We start from the raw sequence: 16,754 nt of genomic DNA on the forward strand, positions 1-16,754 counted from the left end.
GGACAGTCATATCATTATGTAATATTATTAGTAGTATTATTAGGTATTATTAGTAGTACCAATAACTTACAGACTTTATCATGTTAAAAAATCATTAATCTATTGGATCATTAAAACCATTATGGTTGACTGAAGAGTCCAGATCAAGTGAAACTTTCAACATGAAAGGGTATTTGGTACATAATGGCAACTTCAATGTATCTTGATTTTAAATGTACATTTTTTATTTATTTTCCTGGTTTTATAATGAAATCGATAGTTTAAAGAAAATTAAACTAAAATTACATTGGAGTGGGTTCCTCTACTTTTTGTGTTGATTCGCCAAAATAGTGGAATTTCTAGTGATTTATTCATGCTTACTATTCATGAGAATGCATTTGCTAACAGAGAAAATTAATTTCTACCTGATTTTTGCAGACAACTACATTAATAGGCCTTCTGAAGACAGCTAGACTGCTGCGTTTGGTGAGGGTAGCACGGAAATTGGACAGATACTCCGAATACGGTGCTGCAGTTCTGATGCTCCTCATGTGCATATTTGCACTCATTGCACACTGGCTTGCTTGCATTTGGTATGCCATTGGAAATGTAGAAAGACCTTACTTGGCTCACAAGATTGGCTGGTTGGATTCTTTAGGAGAACAACTAGGAAAGCATTACAATAAGAGTGATGCAAGCTCTGGACCATCTATCAAGGACAAATATGTTACAGCACTTTATTTTACCTTCAGCAGTCTGACAAGTGTAGGATTTGGAAATGTGTCTCCTAACACCAACTCAGAGAAAATCTTTTCCATCTGTGTCATGTTGATTGGCTGTAAGTAATTTTATCGAGGACTTTAATCTTTTTTTTCTCTTTGTGTTTGTGCAAATGGCTTAACATTCTAAATGAAGATTATAAGCATGCAGCCGGAAGGGCAAATTCCTAGGGAAAGGAATGTTGTATGCAAAAATATGTGTGACTCATACAGTGTCAGGAAGGAATCAAGTTGCTTGACTACTCAAAATCTGTTATCCAAACTGTCAGAATATTTGTGTTGTATATCAGTGTCTGTAAACAAATCCTATAAAAGGTAAGAAAGTGAGTTCGGAGTGGATTTAGGAAATTGTAGGCCATCATATTTGGATAATCATATTTATATTTTATTTTTCTATTTAAAACTGAACCTATTTAACTCTTCCTATTGTTCTTAACTTTTGCTTAGCCTTACTCATCTGCAAAGGCCAATGGCATGACTTAAGTAAGTTTTGTTTCTCGTTAATCCAGCATTAATGTACGCTAGCATTTTTGGAAACGTATCTGCAATAATCCAAAGACTCTACTCGGGAACTGCACGGTATCACATGCAGATGCTGCGCGTGAAGGAGTTCATACGCTTTCATCAGATCCCGAACCCTCTGCGGCAGCGACTGGAGGAGTACTTCCAGCATGCATGGACATACACCAATGGCATTGACATGAACATGGTATGTTCTGCTTTTCAGGCAGAGGTGCTGAGGAATAGATAAATGCATGAGAAATTAGAAAGAGAATGTAAGTCTATAGTATTTATAAGCTGTAAAAGTACAAGCTTAAGAAGGTGGATATATATATATATATCGGTTGTTGAGAATCAAGCCACTACATGTTTGGCACACAAACGTTTCACTGCCTAGGATATTGCCAGGTTTATCAGAAATCTGAATTCTCACTGTGTATAGGAAAGCTTGAGAACTGCAGGTGAATTCTGTAAGCTTAAACAGAGAAAAAAAAGTCATAGGTTTCTTGTTTCAGACATAGGTGTTCCAGAATTTTGTTTGTTCTTTGCCCTTCCATTTCCAGTATCAAACAAGAGTACCTGTGTTGATACATACAGTTACTGTTCTATAAAACCTGTGGAGATCAATTCTTTCTCAAAATCCTTCTTCGTAATCTAGAACAGGTATACTGGGAATGGTTTGAAGAGAGGAGCAGGCAGGTTTAGTTGCTCTTTGCAAAGAGAAATATTTGAGTCCCATGGTAGTCTGAAAAGTAACTTGCATGCATTCACAACCACATAATTCTGCACTGAAAACCACCACAGTACTACTAACCATTTAGCCATCCACAGAAACTCATTTCTAGGAACCGACAAGGAATAACAATCATATTTTCTGGTTTTGATAAAAAAGCCCCTGTAATCTTTCCTTCTATAAATACATGGCTGGCTAAAATCTAACAATCTGCTAGTGAGCAAAAGAAAGCATCTATATCTCTGTCTTATTTTTTTGAGATAGAAACATTTTTTTCTGAAAACTCAACATCATTTTGTGGGCACTGAGGGCACTGTGCATCCTAAGAACCTGTGAATCTGTGTCTCTGTAGGGATGCTTCCCAGAGCTATTCAGAACTAGAGATGAGAAAACTTGCAGAGCTCTCCAGAAAACTGTCAAGAGCAAGAAAACCCATACATTTTTGTAACAATTTCACTAGAAATCAACTTCCAAAATTTTTACATACATTCAAGCAGTTTTCGTGTGGTATCTATACATACATTTCTGAATGACTATGAGAGTACTACATTTTTATGCAGTAAATAGAAACAATGGTTTTGATTAAAATCTTTTATAAACGTGAATCACTAACAATTTGACTTTACTTACCATTAAGTAAAGCAGATCTTAAAAATACAATAGAAAATTAATATATTTGGCTTCACCTGCCACTTCTATGTGTCCTCTCCAGTGGGATAATATGTCCAGGGCAGGACAAGGACAATTGTATAAACCTCTGCTGGGGATTACTGCAGTGGAAGGCAGCATCAGTAGCCTCATCCTGTGTGGCACTGAATAGCCCTAATTCCTTCTGATGGCAATGGAATTGGAGGCTACTCAGCACTTTGCAGGATCAGATCCTTAAGCTGCAGGTGTGTTCAACCTAAGCCTAAAGTACCTCACTGAATTATTTCTGAAGATATTACAAAATCATATATGCCTTAACTAATTCATTACCACTAATGGATGTACTCAAAACACCTGGTTTACATGAAATAGTAACTATAACTGGATGTTGTCACATGAAAAGTTGCATAATTTGGAAATTGGCGTACAGAAATTAGTCTTGGATTTGTCATTAATGTGAAATATCAATTAAATGGATTAAATAGCCCATATACTGCAATATGATTGTGAGGCACCATGGAGGATTTATTTTAAATAAAGTGTGGAAAAACTCTCAAGTTTAGTATCTTGTTTTGTTGTATTTTATTCCTTATTCTGTTCACAGTTCCACCCCTCCAGTTTTATGTCAATCACTTTATTTCCTTAAGAGTTTGAATGTATTACACTTAGTACAAGGATAATATAAGAATTGTGTGATTTACATTGTACTTATGAAAGATTTATCTCTTTCCTGTCTGCTTCACACCTAAATACATGGAATAACACCACCCACTGGTAAGAGCAGGAGGTATTTATATCAAATTTAATTCCAGTATAACGTGTGAAGAATATCCATGTTATCTGTTGGGTTTAGAGCTTGTTCAATGCTTTCTAATTTTAATTGTAATTCTTTGCATGATGAAGGGGTAGATAGCAAAGGGAAACAATCCAACAAGAATCAGATGTGGGGCAAAATGGTTACTAAAAAATGGACATTAAAAAATGCTAATCTAACAACGTTTATTCATCACTGTTTTACCCCACAACTCAAGTCATGCTTCTCTGTCCAAAAAAGGTCATGTGCATATTGGTTTGCATTAGATAGTTGCTCTGTAGGAATGTCACTGACAAAGATGTCATGCTGCTGATCATCCTGCATTTTCCTTTGTGTGAATGCTCTTGGTTTAAACCATATATGCATGTTAACACACGCACTAATTAAGTTTTCTTGGCTATTAACCATGTGCATCTGAGTTGGACTTGCATGTGTTTTTTTACTTAATTTTGCATGAAGTACTTGCATTTACAGAACAAAGGACTAATAGTGTCCTCAGACAAATGTGTTTGACTCCTGACCATGTTTACTTAGAGCTTTTTGCAAATTCTGAAGGCAGAATTTCATCCAATATATTTTTTCTTTATTTCATGACAGAAAGTTGAAAAAAAATATATTACTTTTTCTCCTTTTAAATATTAAATGCATAATAATTTACATTATATGTAAATATATATGTACATGCAGCATATACACACACATACTCATATATATATATATATATATAAATAACATGGAGAATATATTTCAAGTGGTGCTGTAAATTATCCTCAGTAATATATTTAAGAATCCAAGTAAAGTGGAAAATAAAACATAAAAAAAAAAGAGAGTAAACAGAAACCCTTTTAAACTCAGGAGTAACAGTGCATTCAGATGAAACTTAATTTTCTAAACAAAGTTCTACACCTTAGACTGCAAAGCAGAAGATAATACTTTATGCTTATTTCAAATAGTTAAATTTAAAATTAGCTTAAAAGACCTGCAAGTGAAATATGCTGAGACCTTATTTATTTGTTCATTTGCTCCCTTCTGGTCCATTTTTACATATTTATGATTATATTCCATTACATAATGTGTTTTGGTTAAAAACAGTTCCACATAATTATGCATGGACTGGATAAACAGGATTTGGGATTTATTTTAATCTGGATAAAAAAATCTTGAGTCTATAGAATAAGCATAATTTAAATTATGCACCTGTGATATATACTGGCAAAATAAAATTACAAAAAAAAATGTTTACATTGCATATTGTTTCATAAAAGATATCACCAGTCCTAAAGATTCCAATTCTTGTAATGTTTTCAAATATCCTGTTCTGTTTTTCTTAAATTCTTTTTGCCTTCTTTTTCCTCTTTCATTCCTATATTATCAGTCCAGCACTGATAATAGCATGCCTATGATGCTTACCCTAAAATGATTAGTTGTATAGTGTTTGAGATATTTTTTTAAGTTATGCATGTACTTTTTACAACCCTGTCCCACCTTTTCTTTCCGTGGATCTTCTGTGCATCTGAATAGTTTTATTGGTTATTTTACGTCCGAAAACAGTTTGAAGAAGTAACTAAGTGGGACAAGCTGAAAAGTGTTTAGTGCAATGTAAATGTTAATTAAAATTTTGGATGTGAGACAGATATCTTTTTGGTTTGGGTTTTGCCCAATAGGACGAAAGGGAAGAGCAAGTCAGAATTTTTATAAATTAATTTATGATTTCTCCTGCAGGCATCCAAGCAAATGGTTAATTTTACTGTTGTGATATCTGTCTTGGCCACTGCGATCATGCAAATACAGTAGAGCACACACCTACCTTGAACCAGCAATTCTATAGTAGCAAATAAAGGGCAGGTTCACTATTGCCTTGAACAGGCTTCTTTTGTAAGGAATTGGCCACTGATACCTGGTTGACCTCAATACATTTTTTATTTTTGCTTTTCCTCCCTCTTTGATCACTTCTTACAACAAAACCAGTTTTATCAACAGAACCAGTGCCACTAATATATTTGAAGCAAAGGATTAGAAAAGTAAATTAAAATTTCAAAAACAGCAAGCAGAAATTCTTTGTACCATCAAAAAGCTAATGCAAATTAGCTGTGCTTGGAACACAACCTAGCAGTAAATTCTTAAACTGAGAGAATACGTAATGTTGGAACTTGGTACTGTTGTCTGCCTATATGTCAGAACAGAAATCATGACTTATAAACCAGTGAGGATTAGCTGGATTATGATCAGCCATAAACCCATTCTTTCATTTTCTAAAAAATGCAACTTAAAAAATGTGATTGCCTACATTGAATTGCGTTATAGAAAATAAGATCTCATAGAAAAAAAAAATATTTTCAAGAATGTTCATCCATTTCTAAATGATCCTTTATCTGTTTCTCAGTGAATTGTATTTAGTGATCTAAAATCTCAAAAACAAGAACAATTCATTTTTGAACTATCATATTTTTTGAAATATACAGATGTGGTCAATCTTCAGCTTCTACAGATTTAAAACTTTTCCTTGGTAAGGGAGGCAACAGTTGAAACAACTGAAATAATTTTCCATCATCCTTGTTCAACAATGTATCACGTTTGAGATAACATTTTTCAGGTGTAATAATACTGTAGAAGAATGGTCCACTGCAGCTTCACTAATTTCAGCATAAAGATGTCACACATCTGTGTCGTGGCAATGACTGAAAACAAAAGATCTTATTTTTGATAAGGCTGTGAGGCTTCAATCTCATTGAAAGGTGAATTAGCTCATTATCATACACTGCTTCTCTTCTCTCACAACTGTTGAAAGGAAACATACTGAACATTAAAAAATATTTTAAAAATTCTATAGAAAGAAGAGGATTTTTCAGAAATATTCTTTCTTCTATGTGGAGCCCAAGAGCTTCTTGAGCAGAATTATTGCCACCTGTGGCCTTATTCTTTCTTTCCTAAATGCTGAAAGCCCTTGGAAAAGTTTCAATATTCTACTTATAAAAATAATTAATTTCTGTAATTAATTATCAAAGCAATATTGAATAGTAAATTCTAAATTCTTTCTAGAAATAAAATTGGTGAATTACAGAAATGTTTAGCCTAGATGATGTTATTAAATTACAAGAGTTAAGCGTTTGTGACAGAACTGAATTCCACACTATTCTCAATCAGAGGAAACAGCTACTGGGGGACAGAGATCCTAATTCAAAATCTAAGCAGTACAATCTGTGCAGCTAAAGTCTCAGCTTAGCCTTAAAATTAAGGTGCTCGCAGAAAGGTGAAAATTAAATACATAGGTTATTTCACCAAATGTATTAATTAATATTAATAGATTTCTCTCATTCTTTCTAAACAAAGACAAAGGATTAATTTTTAATATAAAGTTCAAATTTTATATTCAAATATTTTGAGAATTTTATTCAGCATTTAGTGATGTCAATGTCAACATAGCCTGAGATCTCTCTTATGTAGGTGAGAACCAAATAGGCATTAAGTGTGCGTGGTCACAACCCAAAGTGAATTTACTGCTGCCTCTTTGTACCTTCAACTGCTCAAATAATTTGCTGTGTTAATTTTTTAAATGAATCAGGTTCTCAAACCATTTCACAAGGAGAGATCACGACAAGGCAGGAATAAACAGATAAAGCAGAGAAGGACCAGAATTCTCTTTCAGTTTATGCTGTCTTAAATTCTCAGATGAACTTGGGAGTCTCCCTTTATCTTTCCCTCTATATGCAGGGAACCTGTCACTCATAAACAAGTCTGACTGGTTCTAGGACAAGAAAGCCCTAGTCACTACTTTCAACATACCCCAAACACAGCACAACACACAACACACAAGAGCCCTCTTGTGCTGTCTTCAACTGCAGCTTGGTATTTAATGAACTCACCTATATTTCAGCAGAGAAAATGTGCGACAAAGGATTATATGCAGAATTAAAGGAGTATCTTTGTAAGGCTTCAAACACTGGAGAGAGAAGAGGCTGAGAGACCTGGGACTTCTCAGCCAGATGGGAGAAGTGAAGGCTCACAGAGGATCTCATCAATGTGAACAAATACCTGAAGGGAGGGTGTAAAGAAGGTGGAACAAGTTTATTTTCAGTGGTGCCCAGTGACCGGACCAGAGGTAATAGGCACACACTGAAACTGGAGGCTGCGACCAAGCACCAGAAAACACATTCTTACTGTGAGGATAACTGAGCACTGCTAGAACTTGCTTGGAGAGGTTGTGGCATCTCTGTCCTCGGAGATATTTGAAAGCCATCTGGACATCTTGGCTATCAACACTAGGTACACCTCCTTGAGCAGGGAGAATGGAACAGATGAACTTTCCAACAAGATCATTTTCAACCTCAATTATTCTGTGGTATGGAATGTGGTATTTCCATATTTAATGAAAATTATTGTAACTGATATCCTGGTTTACTTCAGGTTAGATACTTTCTAAATATTTTCTGTGAGACATATGTCAATACCAGTTCCAGAACTAATGATAAAAAAATATAAAAATTGTCATTAATTTTATAATTTATCCCAAAACCCCAAGGTTATCTTTGCCCCAAACAGTTGCTTGTTGCCTGAGATTAAGGCACAAAGATGTGTCCAAGTCTGCTCTCACAAATGATAAATGTGTGATACCTAGTTGTCATCTTGAGAAAAGAAATTAATGAAGCTGGATTCCCTCTCCTCATAAAACGATCACATTCTTCAAGGCGGTATGAATCATGTCCCTACTATCCTCACAAAAATCACTTACGCTATGTAAAATGTTTTACATCTCTCTGGATGATGTTATCCTCTTCTGTAAGCATGCCACATAGACAAATCAATGTTATTTGACATGGAGTAAGTTTTATTCCAAACAGGAAGAGATAACTGATCTTGGACTTGATAACTATCAGTGACAGACAACGGGAACCTGTGGTCACAGCATCTTAACTGATTTTCCTTTAGTTCCGTTTGCTTTTTCTTTTTAACAGAGAAAGGGCTAAAGCTGATTTCATGTCTTGTTGCAGGTCTTTTTAAAATTATCTGTGTGTATTTCTTGAATTATGCAAGAGTTCTGATTCTAAACATGATTCTAACCATAAGAATCCAAGATTTTTCTCTCCAGGACCCCATGGAATCACAACTGAGGAGATATTGTATATAACAATAGAAATATGTTAGGAAATAATGGAACAATTGAAACTCAAATCTGTATTTAAATTATTTATTAATTTTGGATTTTTCATTGATAATAATGCTATTAAAGAATATTCTTTATAATTTTTATAGTTTTAAAATTTTTGTTATATTTTTTATTTAGAAGACTGCATGGATGGTCTTCTAATATTTAGTATAGGCAGTGTGTATACAAATTTGATGTTGATGTTGATACATTATAATAAAATTTTCTATACAATTTCAGTAATGAAAATCAAAATATGAGAGTGAATGTAACAAATATTCAAGAGTTTGGGCTGGCAAAATTTCTGTGCTGCATAGCACAAAAACTTAGCCTGGAAACTTCAAATTCTGTATTGTGTCAGCTGCTGGACTTAGATTAGACACCTCACTACACACAATGTATTCAATATGATAAGCTCTTTTTGGTAATGTAGGTTTTGTCAATGTTTTTGCAAATTTATCTTCAAATCAGCTTCTTTCTTAAATTTCTAAGCTTGTATTAATGGAGAAATCTCCATTGGAAGCCAATGTTATTTAGTCTTCCTTTTGGGCATTTTAAAACTATGATATTAAAGACTAGATGTTGTTTGTCTCTGATGTAAAACTACTTTAGAGTGTAAGCTCCATGGAGCAGGGACTTTTTAGTCACAGATGCTTGAAAAGTGGCTGGTCTCTTTCAGATGTTATTGGCATTTAAATAACTATTAACTGATATGCAATGATTTTAGGACTGTTAAATGATAATTATAAATTAATTATAAAAATAATTGTTTCTATAAGGGAATATCCTAAGTATCTTCAGAAATATAAACCAACACACATGATCTGCATGGGTTTTGCTTAATGGTAAAATACAGTCCCTTGAAATTCAGATAAACAGCTGATATGAAAAATTATAACAATTTATTCTATGTGTATTCTAAGTGCTCATGATTTCCTGACAATTCAAACACATTTTTCTTGTAAGTACTTCTGAATTCAAAATACACTTCCTCTTTCACATCCTATAAAAAAGGAGCTCTTCTAAATTGTATTTGGATAGATAGATAGCAAAAAAATCAATTCAAAATAGGTCTTTCATACTCACATGACTAGAGAACAATTTCAACATAAATGTAATTTTTCCCTCCTGTTTCATTTGGTGAACATATTTGTTTCTTAGTTTTTTAGTATCATCCAGTAAATAAGTTCCTACAACCTACAACCTTTTTATTTCAATATAATTACATCATATTAAAAAGCTCAATGGGATACTAAGCTATTTCTAGAGGTGTGATAGATACTGAAAACAGAATGACACCACAGAAGCTTTTCATTTATCATATTTTCTTTTGCTTATTGTTGTTGAATTCTGGCTTTTTCTGAGAATGTATAAATTTCGTGTGGTAATGCCATAAGGCTCCAAAATTGTTCTATATATGTGTGTTAAAACATTGTTTATTGTTTCACATTGGTTTCCATTAGCAATCATAGAAACATTTCAATCTTGTTAAAGGTTCTAATGTCTCATTTTTAAAACTTAGCTTGGCTTGTGCGGACAGAAGCCTCATATCAGAAATGTGTTCATCTTCACAAGGGATATGAGTTATGAATGTATTTCTGCAATGAGAGTGAGTGCACAGGATTTTTTTGTGCTGAAGTAGAAATTAATATAGCAACAAGCTAATGTATTTTGGATATATATTTTCTTTGAATAAATATTTACATACTTATAGAAAAACAGTGCAGAGAATAAACAAGGATGAAATAATAGACTGATCTAATAACAAAGAGACACATCCTGTGCACATATTCATAAGACTTGTAGCATCAGTACATATTTTGCCTGTAGTAATATGCAACAGTTGTAGCTGTCCCTAGGGAAAGCATATGACCCAATCACATCACTGACAGCAGATAATAGGATACAACAAAGAAAGGTAGTTTGTCATAATGCTTAAGCATGGAGAGTCACTCACAGTACTCCCATGAAGTCAGTAGCAGAAATATTTACAGATTCTAAAAGAATCAGCAGTGTATTATCCTAGAGAACTTAGAAAAGCTCACACCTAATGACCATGTTGTAAATAACTCCCTTCTTTCCTTCTCAACAAAATTAACATGTTGCCATGGTACCCAAGAGGAATCCCATGATTCTACTTCAGGCAAACTCCTATTATTCTGAGGAAAAATGAGCAAACACCACAGCAAGTAGCTGTGTGGTTTGCTGAACAAATCATCCATCTATGTAGATCTGCTTAGTATTGTTGTTTCAACAGGTCATTCTGCTTTGTCCAATAAAAAATCTACACTTGCAAGTAGAATATATATATATCATGAAAATCCTAATAAAATGCTCTCTCTCTGAAAAATATCTGATCTCCTTCAGATAGCTCTCATTTTACAATTATCCCAGTTTTTTCAGGAAAAAACTTCTAGTAAATGTAGTACTTTGACAATTGATAAAAAGAAAATAGAAATTTGAGTCCAAATAAGTGAAATTCAATCAAGACTTTCCCTTTCACTGTCTTATTTGTTATTTTACTTCAGTATAGTCATTCATGTACCCTGATACCATTTCTTACAGTGAAAGAAATCTTAATAGCATATTTTGTAACTACTATATAGATTAGTATTTATATGACTACTCACATTGTAAAAGCTTTGCAGTATAGATTACACTATGCATTTGTTGAATTTTGATACTCCTACAGCTCCTAGAGCCATGTCTATTTTTGCAGGTCACTTCTTTTTTTTTGTCCAGGAAGAAAACAAAAAATTATACAAAGAACTTTCATAGCATTCGCATGAAAACTTTATGCTTGTCCTTCCAGGTCCTGAAGGGATTTCCAGAATGCTTACAAGCTGACATTTGTCTGCATCTCAACCAAAATTTGCTTCAGAATTGCAAAGCTTTCCGGGGGGCCAGTAAAGGCTGTCTTCGAGCTTTGGCTATGAAATTTAAGACAACACATGCACCTCCTGGAGACACTTTAGTGCACTGTGGAGATGTTCTCACTGCTCTTTATTTTGTGTCAAGAGGCTCCATTGAAATCCTTAAGAGTGACATTGTTGTAGCCATTCTTGGTAAGTACATTATTACAAGACCTATTAAAATAGTCAGATTTTCAAAAGAAATATTTATTGTTGTTCCTGGGGCAGGAAATTTCTAAATATTTACTAACTATTTTTCAAAATCAAGTAAAGAAATCATTGAAGTCTACATTACTGCACTAAGGAGCATGTCTTCATGGGCACCAAAGAGCCCAAGTCTTTGGATTTCTAAAGTCACATTAATCCCTAGGTGTAAGGTAAGCTGCAAGTTAAGGCAAGCAGATATCCAATTACTCCAGTTCTGATTATGCAAGATCAAAAGTCAAGGCCACCCTGTTTTTGATCAGTGATTAAGTTTTTGAGACATGTAGACTCCTCTATTTGCAACTGGATCAATCTACTCTGGGCATTCAAAATGTCTCCTAGAGATTTTCAGAATCTGTTTCTGCCCACTAGGCATAAAGGAAAATAAGAGAATAGAGATTCATTTGATCTAGAAGTAATAACACCAATGTTTCCCCTATATTTCTTAATAACACATTCTTGTTTGTATAGCATGTTTAGTCACTTGTTTTCTTTCCTAACAAAGTTGGCTCAAGACAATGCTCTGTCCAGCTGGGAGCTCACCTGCAGCTGGTGATAGCTCTTATGTGAAACCAGTAAGACTTAACTATAGGAAAAAGCTTAAATGACATAAAATGACAGATTTGATTCTTCAATTTTATATTAGATAATAAGAATGCAAAGAATAATTGAGTAGATGAGTAAGTATTTTGCTGTATAGAAGCATATACCAGCTGTAATATCATTCATAGTCTTTCTGTTAATTGGCCAATGTAGGAATTTACAGTCAGAAAAGTAGATGAAGTAAGATGTGGGCTGGGGGCAGTATGTTGCTATTAACCCACTTTTGACTGATTATTCTGTCTATACTTTGCAGGGTGGATATGTGAGCAGAACAAAGGTGTGCCTAATACAATCCTTCCCTAGGTTTAGATAGTGTTATCAAGATGATTTATCATCTCATGCTGTTGCAGCTCATCAGCTGGGCCAGCTTTAGGCACAAGCAACATAGGGAGCTAGCAAGTATAACACTGTGAGGTTTTTACTTAATTGAGTAAGACTCTTGCCCTGATTATGAGCAGAGTGGTTCATCAAGGAATTCATCTCTCACATCAAAAATTTACATTTCTGTACTATTTCTATTGCACTTGCAATCAAGACAAACTGACAATTTCATGGATTCATCAACTTCTTCCTGGGCCAAAGATGCAGACTGGACAAGTTTTTCATGTTGTGCACATCAGATCCCTGTGCTCTCACAGTCTGGCAGAAACCCAGGTACTTGCAGGGCCATACCACTGTATCTCTTTCTGCCTATAGCTGTCCACACCAGAGAATGAAGTTTGGAGCCTCATTGTCCCAGGGAATGGTTGGTCAGACAGGTGTACACAGCTGCATCCAAAAGAAACTGAGCCCAAATCTGTTGCATGGTCCATGACATAGTATTCTGCTATGGCTGGCTCCAGTGATTGAGTCTGTGGTATTTAGAAGAATCTACAGAAAAAGAATAGATTATATAAAGGAAAATTACTTTGCATTGAAATCACTCAGAAACCTACAAAGTTTATCAATAATTAGCCAAATATTTTTAGTAATTCCTCTTTCTAGAAAAACTTGCACACAGAAATGGACATAAAAAACACTCATTCCTTTTTGCTCTGGACAGCAGAGTAGTCCAACAGAGCATGGATGGAATTTTCACCTTCAACAAGTATTGCAGCATCATCAAGCAATCAAAGTGTTCTGAGAAATGTTGGGTTTCTCCATAAATTTCCTCAAATCATCAGTACTGTCTGATGTGGATGTGTTAAGTTTCTTTAGTACTGATCTGACAACAGTAATTCTGCATCAAAATGCAATATCTCTGAAATCTATCTCTTTCAGCTTTGCAGATAAGATATAAAAATTATAAATATATACAAGATATAAAATCTATAAAATAAAAAATAACCATGCCAATACTCTCATTGCAGAGAAGGTTTTATATGCCTTGAAAAGGGACCTCTGAATTCATAAACATTTGGCTCAGAAGGACTATCTTGCCAAACCCTTGTTTTGTCACTGATTCCTGTTATATTTCTTATTTTTGACTATCTGTTATATCTAATGTACTGTGTTTTATTAAATAAAAACAATAGGTTTTGCTCTGAAGATATGAAGACATTAAAAAAGGATCACTTTTGCTGGAAGTTTATTTCCATAGTTAATCACCTTCATTGTTAAAAATGTGTGCTTTATTTCCAGCATAAAATTATCTTTCTTCAATTTCTTTCCATTGGTTCATCCTGTGCTTTCCTTCTCAAATTCTAGAGGCATTGAATACCAAGTATTTTTCCCTCTCTAAAGAATATATGCAATATAATCAGGTTTATCTCTTTATCTTCCCAAGTTTAAGATCCTCACTGTAAATCAGCCCTTGAATTGCCTTTTGCATTTTTAGCTCAGTTTTCAACTTCCTTCTTAGAAAATAGAAAAACTAGAACTACTCTTATTAACCTAATGAGAAAGGTACAAATGTTTAACAGAGAAAAAAATCACTACTGCTTTCTTTTTTCCAGTCTCTGTTTCTCCCTTGCTATGATAGCTAAAATTTTCCACAAGTGTTTTCTTAGTTACTCCCCAACACCATTTTACAGGTAACCCTAAAACCCTTAGTTTAGAGCATATTTTCACTGGTTTATGGCTGCAGCTGTTTTGCATTGATGAAGTTTAGTTGCAGTTTGGCAAAAATGGGCAATTAAATAGAGATGGCAATCTTAACAAACACCTATTGCAAATGTGTCAACATTGACTGGAAGAATTGTTATGATATCAAAACAGAGGCAGTCGTGTTTAAAAAGCTTGTTCAAAAGAACTCTTGCATCTTAAAAGCTTTGGTTTCCCTCCAAAAAATATTAAAACTAAGTAATTTTCTATTGAAACGTATTTGAACTACAGTCAGCCTCTTCATGTAATTCTTAACAAAATTATATTACAGGCCAGACAAGTTCTGTACTGGACTGGACAATAGAAATTGCATCTTTGCCATCATAATGCAATTGAAATTACAAAATAATGCTTTTAGAAGAAAGGACAGAGGAACCTGGTCAAGTCACGTTGTTTTGATGAAACTGAAGAAAAATTGTGATGAAACTTTCACTTAGTCCATGTATGCCCATGTATTTTCATTGATCTTAATAATTTCATTTTTAATACAGAATAATACTGCTTTTTCTTTATATATGTGCAATGGGAATCTGACTGTATCACTTCGTGTAAAACCAAGTATTCTATGCCTGTAGCAAAAAGATATACATCATTCAATTTAATGGCTTATTCATGTCTAAAACAATAATCTCTGTTAATTTTCTTTCTACAGGGAAAAATGATATTTTTGGAGAGATGGTACATCTTTATGCAAAACCAGGAAAGTCAAATGCAGATGTGAGAGCTTTAACTTACTGTGACTTACATAAGATCCAGAGAGAAGATCTACTAGAAGTTTTGGATATGTACCCTGAATTTTCTGATCTCTTCCTCACCAATCTGGAATTAACTTTTAATCTGAGAGATGAAACTGCAAAGGTACATATGATAAGTTATTTTTTTTCTAAATATTGGGCCAAATCTCTCCCACAGTAACAAAACTTGAAAATAGCATTTGAAAAACTAAGGTTTGCAAAATAAAAACCTAAAATCCTATATTAAAAAAATATAGTCACCTGATTGCTTCTACTGAAGTCAGTTAAACTCAGCAGAAATCAATGAAATTATTCAGATGATGTTAATCTAATAGGATTTGGTTCTATATTTAAATAGTATTAAGGCTTCACCCAGGGGGATTTTGTTAAAGCCATGGAAAATATGGTTTTATTAGATGACTACAGCCTAGGTCACCACAAGGGGAACTTTTGACACTAAATGTAATTGTACATCCATAAAATAAGGATAAATCAGATTATCCAGATTCCTTCTGTGTCTAGCAATAGAAAATATTTAATTGCCTTTCAAATATGAATTGTTAATTCCCTTATCTTGGCATGCACTCTGCCTCCTAGGGGACTAAAAACTTACAAGGGACTTTTCAACTTTCATTCAGTCTTCAGATTTGCAGGCATTTCTTGGTCTCTTCCTCCCACAGTGACTGTCCTCAGTGTCCCCTTGCACACAAATTATGACTTCAGGAAAGTCAAAATATTACCAATGTTTCCTTATTTCAGACTGACAGGGTTAGTCTGACTTGGGAAAGAAAGTGGATCTTCGGCCAAAGGGGGAATGGGGAAATTCTCTTGCCCAGCTGGTGCTGCTGAGGCTAAAGACTTCCCCAGAAGATTGCAGGTACCCCAGCCCCGGTCACCAGGCAGGGACTACACTGCCCACGGAATGACTGGTTTGCATTTCATGATTTCTGAGATAATGCCATTTTGTGGCTTCCTTAAAGAAAAATAGAGGTTCATTGAGAAGAAAATAACATAATTTGGCCTAGAAGGCCTTCTAAGAAAAAGAAAAAGAACACTAAGTTTTGGGCTGTAAATCATAGGGACATCTTTGCTAATCAGGTGTGGATCTTTATTTTTTTAAAAATGATAACAAATACAACTTCTAACAAGAAATGTCCCTTCTTTTTATTATGACCCTTTTTGAACAAAATGTCATTCTGAAAATAAAAGACCAATTATATTCTTTTTTTCAGTCATGCCTTTGTATGTATTGAAAAGGTCATTATTATTAATTACATGTAAAATACAATACAATGAATGTATAGTCTAGTGATAAATTTAAGTTAAAACTGAATGTCCATATATTTGAAAAATTTCTTGAGAATAATTTCACATTAATGATTTAAGTCTGAGCAATTATTTCTTGCAATTACATTGTCATCAATGTTTTACCATTATTTTTTCCTTAGTTCAGAGACAAGGAAGGCAGGAGAGGCTCAGCCACGCTTCTGAGTTTGCAAAATCACAGTTTTTCTCTAGCAATTCCACTTACTTTGCACTGTCTATTGCAATCCAGAAAATCATCCCCCAAAAGAAGCATTCAGCACATTCTCATTTTCAAAACATCACTCAGATCTAAATTT

General features: G+C 34.1%; 1 protein-coding gene across 1 annotated transcript in view; it reads left to right on the forward strand.

The window, feature by feature from the left end:
- KCNH7 (potassium voltage-gated channel subfamily H member 7) overlaps positions 1-16,754 on the forward strand; it is a 201,408-nt gene that overhangs the window by 164,549 nt on the left and 20,105 nt on the right. Inside the window, exons 10-13 of the mRNA XM_056496789.1 lie at positions 418-817; positions 1,268-1,467; positions 11,410-11,662; positions 15,051-15,256. Coding sequence (XP_056352764.1) covers positions 418-817; positions 1,268-1,467; positions 11,410-11,662; positions 15,051-15,256 — 1,059 coding nt within the window. The remainder of the gene's footprint in view (positions 1-417; positions 818-1,267; positions 1,468-11,409; positions 11,663-15,050; positions 15,257-16,754) is intronic.

Source organism: Oenanthe melanoleuca, chromosome 7 (assembly GCF_029582105.1).
Source record: "Oenanthe melanoleuca isolate GR-GAL-2019-014 chromosome 7, OMel1.0, whole genome shotgun sequence".
NCBI classification, from domain to species: domain Eukaryota; kingdom Metazoa; phylum Chordata; class Aves; order Passeriformes; family Muscicapidae; genus Oenanthe; species Oenanthe melanoleuca.